At 50.1% G+C, this 12,549-nt stretch overlaps 1 protein-coding gene across 2 annotated transcripts in view; it reads right to left on the reverse strand.

The window, feature by feature from the left end:
* Myo81F (Myosin 81F) overlaps positions 1 to 12,549 on the reverse strand; it is a 128,520-nt gene that overhangs the window by 16,368 nt on the left and 99,603 nt on the right. For both annotated transcript variants that reach the window (XM_070527328.1, XM_070527329.1), the window contains 11 exons: positions 11,957 to 12,077; positions 9,070 to 9,347; positions 7,095 to 7,228; positions 5,635 to 5,831; positions 5,384 to 5,515; positions 5,113 to 5,279; positions 3,885 to 4,043; positions 3,024 to 3,105; positions 2,262 to 2,377; positions 2,002 to 2,121; positions 425 to 492 (listed from right to left, as the gene is read on the reverse strand). In XM_070527328.1, the coding sequence (XP_070383429.1) occupies positions 425 to 492; positions 2,002 to 2,121; positions 2,262 to 2,377; positions 3,024 to 3,105; positions 3,885 to 4,043; positions 5,113 to 5,279; positions 5,384 to 5,515; positions 5,635 to 5,831; positions 7,095 to 7,228; positions 9,070 to 9,347; positions 11,957 to 12,077 (1,574 nt within the window). The remainder of the gene's footprint in view (positions 1 to 424; positions 493 to 2,001; positions 2,122 to 2,261; positions 2,378 to 3,023; positions 3,106 to 3,884; positions 4,044 to 5,112; positions 5,280 to 5,383; positions 5,516 to 5,634; positions 5,832 to 7,094; positions 7,229 to 9,069; positions 9,348 to 11,956; positions 12,078 to 12,549) is intronic.

The raw sequence follows: 12,549 nt of genomic DNA on the forward strand, positions 1-12,549 counted from the left end.
AAGTCTCAGAATAGTGCCATGCATGTTTACAGTTTGCTGGTTGCTTTGACAGCATTATTATCGTCATGGCTCTCGCCTCAGTCGCGAATTCGCTAGCGGTCGCAATTAGCGCTTGCAATGGCTCGTGAAACCTCTTGTATGAAGCCTATTATGTGTCATATGAGCCTCTGAGATGTGTTATCAAGCAGAAGTTACTGGCGATGGCAAATTATACTTTGTGTTTGCACTCATTTGTGCCATGTTTTCTGAAGCAGTTTGTGTGCCATGTCCAATAATGCGAAAGTCAAAATTAGGCGGAAGAAGAGGTCAAAGTGCGCATTAAAATCTCGGAGGCAACAGCAGCAATTGAAGAAACACTACGAACCGTGCCGACAAAATTAACTTGCAGAGTAAGGGTGAAAACCCAAACTCAGAGGTGACTTGCCTATAGTCAACAATTGCCTCTCGGAAGTCCCCGTAGTCCAGTTGAGCCTTGAGGGCGCACAGGGTGACCTGGTAGCACCAACAACACACACACGTTTAAAATCATTTGGTGGCCGCGGCAACCAAAGCAACATGAAGAACAGAGGGTGGCATTAGCAGCAAACAGCTGCTCCAGTTAGGACAACGGGTGAGTCTCTGCAGCGCTCGCCAAAAGATGACGTTTGATGTTTGCTGAGCAACTTGCATACGACTTAAAGTTTGAACTGTACAACTTTCGTTCATTTTCATTATTTGTCCCCTTACGCTATCTAGACAGTAAAATAACGTCCAGATAATAATTTTAAACATGCTCGAACTTCTACAAGAAGTATAAGGCGAGCTCTTTATCCAAGAGGAAACGGGTCGGCTATCGTGAAAGCATTCACCCACATTTTGCCCGGCAAAGTAAGGGGGAAAGGAGAAAGAGAAATGCTATGGAAGGAGAAAGGCAGAAGAAAACGAAACTAAGCAACGATATACAACTCGACACTTTGATTTCACTAGCTACGTTTACAAGAACACGACGTGTGTGGGTCGAGTCAGAAATCGGAATGACCGAGCTCGACGTGACCGCGTTTACATCAACTCACTTCTGACGAGTGTGGACAACAGCGACACGCAGCGTCGAACCGAGACATCAACACGTTCGCACCGGGCTTCCGGTTCCCGTATGCAGTCTGCAACGGCTCGACTTCATTGGTTTTTATCGTTACGATTAGGTTGCACTGCACAGTGCCTTGTCGTAGCCGTGTCCTAATACCTTTCCCCGCTGCCGGCGCATAAACTGCGACGTCACAGGGGTCCCGCGCAAGTTTCAGCACTGGGGGGCTCGACCCGTCTGCGTTTACGCGCATGCTTCAAGCGGGTCGGGTTGGGTCAACCGATACCCCATGCAGTCGGGCTGACTCAGCCCGACTTGACACTCGTTCAGCCCGAGCGGCTAGCGTTTACACGAACTCGACAGGCCAATTCCAGCCCGACAAGCCGACTCGACCTGCTTCCGTCGGGTCCTTGCAAACGCCCTTAAATGGCGAATATTTGAGTCCGAATTGTCATCTGGCTTTATAAATGACTTACGCTCGAATAATAATGATATCTAGAGCTTGAAAGGAAGCCGGTTGATTGAACGTACAAGGAGTCGAGGGCTTGACGTTGCCTTGATAGTGGGTGAGTTAACTCGTTAAAGTTGTCACTTGATGGTGCTTTAACTCCTCACTTCAGAATCAAAGGGCCTTGACAGAGATTTGCCATATATTTTCCTTTACGGAACTCTTCCTTCACTGTACACTCTCTCTATGCAGTCTACTAAAACTGTGCTTCAACCGACTGCACAGAGCAGCAGCTGACGCAGCGTGCACCTCCCCCCACCCACCCCAACCCACCATCACCACTACCACGACCGGAAAGAAGTACTGTCTAATACTCGGACTTTATATTCGAGGCACCTGTGCCAGAGTCGAGTCACCAGCAGTGGGCGACTTTCCACTGTGAAAACCCTATTTGCAGAAACACAATGTTCTTGCGAAAGTGTCCACTCACGGCTTCGTGTTCCGTCACCGGGAACCTGTCCAGGCGGATGTTGTAGACAAGCTGATGGAATAGCAGCTCTTCCTCCACGGGATCACTCAAGTCCATGTAGGCGTCGAGCAGTAGGTGTTTCTGTGAGAGGGCAGGAGCGCGGAATGCGATGATTAAGTACAATGTTTCTGTTTGCAAAAGAACCTCCCCGCATCGTGTCTATACAGGCAACTAAGAAGAAGCTATTGAGGCATGCGAAGTCAGTTGTATTCGCAGCATACCTTGAAAAGGAAGTACTGTTGCTTGTTGGCTTTCGCGGTGCCCTGCTGGCTTTGAGCCCAGCGTTCCCACTTGGACATTGCGTCGGCCATCTTCTCCTCAGGCAGCATGGCTCGCTCTAAGAAAAAAAGAGAAAATATGAGAACGGCAGGTGCTGGATGTACTTTTTAAGTCACAACTTCCTGGTTAAATGTCAGGTAACTTATTTTGTGGAAAGCGGATTATAATAATTTTGTATGGCAGATAGCCCAATTCCAGCTTGTCAGCGGGGTTGCTTGAAGGGGGAGTAGATTACTTCAACCACGAATATACGCGGTAACAATTTTTTATTATGCATTCAGTTCATGTGATAAAACGACAGTAGATATATGTGCGACCGGGCAGGATCAAAACCCAATTTCCAGCTAAGCTGTTTCTTTCAAAGAAGTTGACGACGACGATATATGTAGGATGGCGGCGACATATTGTTGGTTCTGGTACAACCGCGCTTCACTCTTCCTTTAAGTTCCCCAATTTTTTTTACCTTTAACTACGATTACGCTAATTATGACACGACCATGAAACATTTCATATCTGATCGTCAGTTCTTGAAATATATAAATACCATATCATTTTAACATATTTCTCTTAGCCTGTTCACAAGAACAATTGAAATTGTGCACAGAGCATTGCCCATTCCACGTGCACGTTACGGACACTCAAACTTGGTACATTTAGACTTTAGTGCTTTGGCAGTGAAGACACACACACATGGAGGAACGTACCGGTCGGTCCGATGACCTCGTAGATCGCATATCCTTCGGCTGTCGTCCTCAGGTTGATGCGCGCTTTGAGCATGGTCAGCATCTGCGGAAGTGTATGGCGGACAGTAGGATCAGATCGAATAAAGTTGCTTCTGCGTACCAAAGGACGATGAGTTGGCAAAAAAGGGCCCTCCAATCTTTGACAACGTGTACTGCGTTACCGACTACAGCCTGCCGCATACAAAATGTTTCCAACTGACGGCCAATGGTGGCGAAATCTGGAGAATATTGATTAAAATCCCTTGCGGACCATTGATGGATGATGGCCTTGACAAAATAGAAGCCGACGGGAGTGAGGAAATGGGCTTAATCGTTTGTTTGTTCGTCTTGCGAAAAGTAATCTAGAGCGTGTAAAGGGCACAAGAACACCACGACAAGACACATGGAATATATGTACATGGCGCTGTGCTTGCATGTGTTCGACGTATCTTTTGGTGCTCTTGCACTTTCATTTTTCGACGCTGTACGTCGTTTTTGGCAAGAGAAAGCGAAATGAAACCTATCAACAGGCCCTGAACGGCCGAGAAAGGTGTAAGGGTTGCTGCTTGTTGCATGAGCTCGAAGATGTCTTGCAAACGTGTGCGACCGAGAAGAGTACGTAAAAGAAGAGGTAGTTGTCGGAAGGACACATGGCTCTACAGCATTGCGTACTCTGTACTACTACTACTACTACTACTACTACTACTACTACTACTACTTGCGTTGCGTGCACGATTTCGCTGGTTCTACCAAGAATAATACTTCTGGTGCACGTTCTACGCCGAACGTTCCGAGGATCGAATGAATTCCCACACATATATGTCAGCGGGTCCCCTCGCTCACCTCTCCAGCCGACACGCAGGGGTCGAAGTCGACGTTCTGCACCTGGCCGTCGAGGAAGTGCACCTTGGATCGGCAGGGGTGTCGCCGCGTGGTGCACGACACCTCGTCTCGGGACGGGGGCCACCGCCGGCCGCGGGTCTCCAGGGTGCGCATCAGGCACTGCGCATGCGCGAGAGAGCGAGGGAGCGGACGATAAGGGACGGGCAGCAACAGGGCGAGAAACGCATGCGTAGAGAAAAGACAACATCCGATCGTAAAGCCAACGGTCGTACCAGGCGGACGTCGAACAATATACGTCCGAGGCACCTGCAAGTTCTGACAATTCGAGCAGCCACCTGTCCGACACGTCGTCCGATATGTGTTGTAAAGATGTTCGTGTAACTTACTAGCCGCGGTTGGTCTTCGGAAGGGGAACAACGTGTCTCAAAAACGAGCATGCAAAAAAAAAAAATGTGCAGAAGGTACACGACGTTAGAGTCTAGTGCGCATACGTGGTCGAGTGCCAGAGCCCGAGGGCATTTCGCACTAAGCGAATGCGCGTTTCCCCGAAGGTCCTGAATAAGAATAGCGATGTGGGCGAGTTGGTTTAGGTCCATGGCGCAGATATTTCTGCAGCGCTAAGCACTGAAGTGCGGAAAGAAAGGTAAAAAAAGCATGAAGGAACAAGGATTGCAAGAGGACAGCACATTCTCTTGTCCTTTCGCAATCCTTCTTCCTTCGTCCTTTTTTGACCTTTCTTTCCACACTTAAGTGCTTAGCACTGCAGAAATTTCACGCCATACCCAATGTGCGCCAAGTGCAAGTGTGAAGAGACCATCAATCACCTTCTGTGCCACTGTTCTCGCTTCAATAATCAACGTGAGACTCTCCAGTGTTCCTTGAATAGACTGGATGACAGGCCATTTACGGAAGCGAAGATCTTGGGACCCTGGCCTCACAGTTCACTGGCCCAGAAAGCAGTTCGAGCGCTTTTTCGCTACCTGAGTGCAACAGACTTGAGTGCCCGACTATAGACATCCTACACCTCTGTTCTCTCTCTCCCTCTTTCACTCCCCATCCCCCTCCCCATGTGTAGGGTAGCAAACAGGACTCAGTCTGGTTAACCTCCCTGCCTTTCCGTCTTCCCTTCTCTCTCTCTCTCTCACGCCATACCCCCGAAGGTGGTACGCCTTTGCAGCCAACCCTCGATCGCCAGCCCAAGCACCAAACGTCAACCAGGGACGCGTACCTTCAGCGCGAACTGCGCGAACTGGCCCTCCTCGGTGACGACGTCCATGGCGCAGTGCCGCAGATGCGCGTGCAGGTATCCCAGAATGCGTCGGTCCGTCGGCGCCGCCACGCTGCACAGCAGCGACAGCAGCTGCCAGTGGCGCACGTTCACGCGGCTGTTGGGGTCTGCACGGTGCGGCAGCAGACGACAACGTTCGCTGCTCCGGTCACATGACTCTTTAACGGTATTTACGCATGCACTTCGCCGATCGTCAGCTCGGCCTACTCACCTGGGTGGTCTGTGGTCTGCTTGATCAGCTGTATGAAGAGTTCGTTGAGCAGCACTTCCCGCGCCATGCAGCACTCGATGATGGACTGCGCCAGCTGGATCAGATCCCGCTGACCGTGCCACTCGGTGTCCTCTGCGCAGTAGACAAGACTCGCCGGATGACGTCGCCGCTCGCGGATGGACTCGAGTGTTGTCATTCCGCGAAGGAAAAGAGAAAAAAAAAACGAGAAGGGCAGAAGCCACGCCGCTCACCTTCTTCGAGAAGTCCGGAGAAGATGAGTATGGACGTGAAGACCTTGATGGCTGTGCTCTCCCCCTGTGCATCGGCCATGACCAGGAAGCTCTGTCCAATGGGTGTCTTGCTGAAGGCCCAGTAGGTGTGCTGGTACGACTTGTAGCCTTCCGAGCTGTACTCCTGGCGGAGCTTGTCCAGTCGATTCCTGTTCAGCCTGCATTCGGAAACGTGTACGGGGCATCTCAAAGAAAAAGCCTCGAGTACTGCCACCCAAAACGGCGGTTGGTGTTCCGATCGCGACAACCACTACGGCCGGCACGTTGAGGATGAGGGAACTCTTCAGTTCCCATGTTCTCGCACGTGGTTAGCCCCGTTTCGCCGCGGCAAACTCCATGGACGCCCTTATCTCATTCCCTTCGAGGAGCTTCTCAGGTGGCCTGCTCGATGCATTAGTTGCAAAAAAAAAGAAAGGAACGCTTGCAAGCGTAATGCTTTGTAGTGTATACGCAGTTGTCGGCCGTTGCTTCGTCGAGCTTGGTCCGGTCCACGGTCATTCTGCAGGAAGGCGTATACGGCAACGGCGATGCGCGGAGGGCCGAGTTATATTGCCATTGGTATTCCCCGTATTCACTGCAGAGTCAACGATTAGGATACCAAGCCAAAGCTTTGTATAAAGTATGGAGACCTGAACGCTCTCGCGCCCGCAGTTCATTTCAGCCAATGCGCAAGTGGGGCCTCTATTGCTCCCGCCAACAATGCTCTGGATAAAGGGCAGCGCCTTTGTCCTCAACCTTCGACATATTCAGATCATCACCGCAGCACTGCCGCGCAATGCTAGATGAGCTCCTGTCACATAAGTTCTGGGCCACGTATACTTTGACAACCGTCATAGGTCTCTTGGCAAACACAAACCTGAGCGGCCATGTAGCACGTGTTTTAAGTTACGTCGTTATTCGAAAGACCTACATGTGGGATCCAAAAGTAACAGGAAAAGTAAGAATTCGATTATAGATGTATACACAGAAGCACAACGCAATTTTCGAAGAACATTTACGCAGGGTGACGCGGTATTCTTTTGGCTAACGAATCTTTTTATTCACGGGGAAGTTAAATTTGCGACTGTTAAGTGCAGCCACGAGCTTAACATAGGAGTGGATGTTTTAAAGTCGCTTAAGAATTTGAATACTACGCTTGAGTATAGTGGAACGTGCAGCCGTCGCGTTACAAATGAGAATCCACTCATCATCATCATCAACGTCATATCACAAACTACTGACACATCTGAAGCGCCATTTGTTGTTGGTATATGTATACTATTCAGATAATAACATTTTACTTTTGGAAAGAGAAAGGTCCCGTGTGTTTCTGCACACATACGAAAACAACTCTCGCTATTCGGTCTACACTTGTATCAAATTACTGTCACTTTAGGAGTGCCCTGCAGTCAACGTCCTCCGTTTGCGACATATAGGCTCACCTCCTCAGGGTGCTCCTGAAGAGTCCAAGCGTGGCCACCTCGGGCTTGTTGAGCAGGCCGCTATCCACCAGGGTGCGCCGGCAGTTCATCACTTCCTGGTGCAGCTTCACCCGGTCTTCGAAAGCCAGGCGGCCCTGAAATAATGAGTGACCCGCCGAATGTTTACAGAAACGGAAAAGGAAACGTAAAATTGTTTGCCGAAGCCATCGAAGACTATAGTCACGAAATAATCGAATAGCTTATGCCCTGAGGTCAAGCGGGCACACTGGCAATGCTTCCTGCAAGTACACTGCTGACATCGATAACGCGGTGGCACAAATTATCGCCCACGTGTTTTGGTAGAACGACGGCAGAGCGACGAAGACGGCGCGAACACGGTCGTGCGCTGCGCTTTCTTCGTCGCTCGTATACTGCACGTAGTAGCAGAAGCTTGATGCGGGCGAGTTGGTTTTGCATACTTGCATACTTGGTTTTGCATATCTTCGTAGCGCTGTTTTCATCAAGAACTACACGTAGACCAAAGTGTGCCCCGACCATCGATCCGCTTCAAGATCGCGCGAATCCGACGCACTGCGGTCAGTCGGTGTATAAGCGAAGCTATGCTTTGAAAGACATGTTTTCTTGCCGCAAGTTAAAACACACGCAAAAGGAAGGCACATAAAGACAACACGGGCGGCACTTCCAACTGGTTTAGTTTGGGCTGTGACCCATGAATACATATACACATAAACGCATGCGCAGGCTGTTTACAAATCTACGTTACCCAGCGGCCAAACAATCTTGCTTCCGATTTGTCTTATGTGTCTTCTTTTTGTGTGTTTTAACTTGCGGAAAAAAAAAACGTCTTTTAGCAAGCACCAACTAAGCCAACAAGCAGTTCTGTTGCAGCTATGCGCTGAGCCGGCAAGACGAAAGCTCGCATCTCTATACGAGACGCACCGCGGAGTCGCCGTAGCCGAAGGAACGCGTGCATGTCAGCCCTGGCAGCGGTGGAACGCGACGAACCAACACCACCGACCTACGTCATCTTCTGCTTGAGGCACTACTCAGCTTTCGCGCGACGCGCGTTCCTGCAGCGAGCGTCGGCGTCCCTCGTAACGGAGCGAACGAGCAGAGCGAAGGGTGAAGGAGCGAACGCGGAGCGCAGAGGGGGATGAAAGACGGCGACGGCGGAGAGAGCGCGAGGAGGAAAGCGGAGGAGGAGGGCATGGCGGAAGCGTGAGAAGGAAAGCGTATAGCGCCGCGCAAGACGGGCTCCCCGGCGACGATGGCTACGAGATGGCGCCAGAGTAGCGCGCGTCGGCGGGGAGGTCTGTCTGCGGCTGCTGCAGTTCGCCCCGTTTGCAACGTGCCGCACGAGACAGATTGTCCGCGCCAGGCGCTATATCGCGAAATGAAAACACGTATACAGCTGCGCTTAAATTTCGAATTGGGAAGTACCACAATCGACGGTGAATTTTTTTCCACGGTGTGCGTTGGGCTTCGTTTCTAGCTGGCGTGCCTGGATTGCGAACTAGCGTTTTTGTATCCCCACTGGTAAACTACTCGCGGGAATACGTTTTTGAGCGCTTTTGCATTTCTACGGCGCTAATCTTCCCACAGCGTTCGTCTTTTTATTGCACGTTGCAAAAAAATAGTAGCTGGCGCCTCTACGGCGCGCCAACGTCTTGCGTATACATTTATTAACAAAAAAATAAGCCAATTTAGGCATTATTGGTGTGCTCCACACGTAAGCGATCTCCGAACATGAACAGCGTGCCTCGACCCACCTCCATTTACGATTTCATTTCTACATCATTTTTTGCAAGCATTACGATCGTTAGCTTTACGCTTGCGTAACAGTCACTTTTAACATTCGCGCAAACATACACGAAAGGTTCGCCTAATAACGACTCTCATATTAGCCTACGATAAACGCCGACATTTTCTAACGGTCTCCGCGTCTTCGATTCAAGAAGGGACGCATTGGGCCCACCTTGACGTTGAGCTCGTACGAGGGCTTCATGCGGGCGGCCAGCGGCGGCCAGTAGCTGGCCACCAGCGACGCCACCTCCTGGTGCTGGGGCGTCTCGAACAGGTAGCACTTGTGCAGGTCCGGCACGCTCTTGGACAGCGTGACGGTGACCAGGCGGTCCTCCTCGTTGACCAGCACGGACTCGAGGTCCGAGTAGCGGTACGCGTTCAGGATGGCCTTGCTGTCCGCGTTCACCAGCAGCACGCCCTCGCAGCTGATGCCCAGCAGCAACTGGTGGTCTGCGCGCGGCATTCCACACACACATATAGACGAAATAACGTTAGCTCGTCTTTCTTTTAGTTCGTTAGCTCGCCATTTTAGAGCGCAGCTCTTTGGCGTCCGTTCCTGGGTTTCGCGTCGTCGTCGGCGTTGTCGGCCTCGTAACCAGCTCCGCCCCCCTTCGCTGGAGTGGGAGACGAAGGACGCGAGCCGCGAATGGCGGAGACCAATGAGAGCGGCCCCTTCAGTGACGTGCGCGCGCGATGCTGGTGTCATGCGGACCCTCCTTACGGCTCGATGCGCACTCGTGTCTGGTCTCAGCCGATCCGCTCGTTTCGTACTATCGTCTGCTCGCGCCAAAGCTCTCGCCCGCGCCTGTTTGGTTCTGTTGGGTCGGTCTCGTTCGCGCTTGTTTTGGTTGTTATTGTGTGAGATTGTTTCTTAATCTGATTGTATGCGCTATGCGAATTGTATAGTACTTTCTGGAAGCCATGCGGCACCAGCGATCACACTGGAACCTTTGACGAGTCATGTATAAACGCCGGCTCGCTTGATCCGCAGATCAGATTTTCGACCATTACCGACTCTGCTACATGTCTCTCTCAAATTCTTTGCTTCAAAATATCGCGAAATGGAAACACGTATAGAGCTGCGCTCAAATTTCGCATTAGGGAGTATCGTAATCGTCGGATAAATTTTTTTTTCATTTACTGTTCTTTTCACTGAGTGTTTGTGCTTATGGGTAGCTGGCGATTTGTCAGGCATTTATTTGCCTTTTCGCCAGCGTGCAGGGAAAATCCGTACATGATTGTCCGAAATATACAAACTTCTCCTTCTTGTTCTTAAAGTCAAAAAGTCAGTCGATCGCCCCTTTCCACGATTGTGTAGGCCAACGTCTAGTGGTCAGACCACGTTGTATTAACCGACCGTCTATTGCAATGTCGGTACATCATTGATCCGCGCAAAAGAAGAACAGCTGCGTATCATGCTGGCACGAAATCTACTCGGGTATTCTGCACGCTGACTGAAGAAGACTGCAGATGTCTTAAGCACAAACCGCAGAATTTCCGCATGTCTGAAAATGTGGATCGTGAGCTTAGGCCTGTGTTCACCAAATCTACGCGCCTGCTGTTCTCGTAATTGACGACGACGGTGACCAGAGGGCGTAAGACCTGCCCCTTGGCTGGAGACCGCGAAGGACGGCTTGTACACGCCCCCGGAGGTGTATACGTACAAGTTGCACAAGAGGCCGTACGTAGCGTTGGGATCCGTACCAGTTCTGACCATCTGTGGCTCTTTAAACGTGTGCCTGATCATGCACGAACACGTTTCGCGTTCCTCTAAACACATCTAAATGCTGCCTCCGCGACCGGGAGTCGAACCCCGGACCTCGTGCTCAGCAGCAGCAGCACGCCGTCGCCATTGGCCACCATGCCAGGTTTCCCGAATCATCCACTCAAGTGTCGGTCCATACAATATTTAGCATCAAGAGATTCACAAAGACGACGTGCTTACGACGTTTCCGACGACGAAGACACAAGTAGATTGTAAAAACAAAATGAGCACATCCTAGTAGTCGTTACTCCGAAGTAAAATAAAACAACAACAAAGCGAACAGATCACTGCAGGTTGATCATCGCGAAAGTAAAGACACATCACGCTTAGTTGCGCGTGGTCGTGGAACTGCGCGTAAGAAATCACTACTTGCTGCAGGGATAGTTGGTTCATGCATTCAACGATGCGTTAGACGCGAACTAAAGGTGAAAAAAAAACAACGACAGACAGAGGAAAGAGCGTCCATTTGAAAGAGACCGGTTAATTTTTATGTGAAATGAGCCAGGGTGCGTAGGTACATCCATGCATCGCAAACGGACAACGAGTATGAAATTGAAAAAAAAACAAAGACATGCCTATTCAAACACAATAACTGACACTCATACGCTCTAAACATACGCTCTTTTCTGTGGCTGTCATTTTCCCCCTTTAGTTATATAGCGTTATGACACATCGTTAAAATGCAAGTGAGAACGTCCCTTCATTATATTTGTTCAGGTATTTGTCTGTACTTTCGCTAAGGCAATATTTCTAAAAATTTCCAGTATGCGACCGTTTTTCTTATTGCCTAACAAGCCGTGAGCCCCCACCTTTATAAGACTTCTGAAAATGTAATTCCTTAAATGACATGGACACACTCACATTTTCATTTATTTAAAGTACTTTAACCACAGCATAGTGACCAAAATGCTTGTTAATGTTATTTAACAAGGACTGGTTCAATCGCCTTTTTTTGGTGAGAATGATGTAGCTCAGCCCTTGAGGGCAGCACTTTAAATGTGACACCATTCCTTTGGCTACCTCTCAGGTGAAACGTCGTCGTCTCGCACCGATAAACGAAGGATTGCGAACAAGTAAGCGGACAGTTTAAAGCTTGACGTGAAAGGCTGACAAGAGGCACCGACGTCATTGGTGATAGTGACAGTTGTACCCTCTACGACCGCCGCAAGAAAGGTTCGTGACTCATTCCGGGGTCATGGGCCCGCCGTTCGAGAAACACTCCGCTAAGATGTGTAGCTCGGAAACAAACTCTACGAAGTGATCGACGGAGCGAGGAAATGGCGGGAAGGCGCACCGTAAGTGAGGTAGCCCCGGCAGGTGACCGGGAACAGGGCGGTTCCGTACAGCGGGTACTGCATGACGATGGACAGGTACCACACCTTGCACACCAGCTCGGACTTTCCGCTTCCGTACGTCTGGGTGAGAAGAAGGAGGAGGAGTACAGGCACGATTACTCGCGGCGGCAAACAAAAAAAAAGGCATAGTTTCGTTTTCTAAGCCTAACGTTTCCATTCGTTCAACGAACATAACCGCCAATGAAACGTACCAGGACGGCGAACCGGGCAACTTGTAACTTATCCGTGACATCCGCACGCAGTAAACAACACAGTATGAGAAGACGAGACAAGCGCTGTCTCACAGCTCAAGCTTCATTGGGAACTTTACTGTTATCTTTTTTTTCGTTTTCTTCACGTCACTATTCGCGTCACGTTTCTTTTGCAAGAAACGTTTCGCTTGTTAGACAGCGGTTGTCCAGTTTTCTCTTTCCGAGCTGCTTACTGCGGGCTGCTATTATGCATAACGGTCTATCGAGTAAGTGATGAGGAATGACTGTTTTATGACCGACTGCCTACTACTAAGCGACTGTTGGCTCTTCGAAATGCGTGT

The sequence above is a fragment of the Dermacentor albipictus genome, chromosome 10, assembly GCF_038994185.2.
Source record: "Dermacentor albipictus isolate Rhodes 1998 colony chromosome 10, USDA_Dalb.pri_finalv2, whole genome shotgun sequence".
Classification (NCBI taxonomy): domain Eukaryota; kingdom Metazoa; phylum Arthropoda; class Arachnida; order Ixodida; family Ixodidae; genus Dermacentor; species Dermacentor albipictus.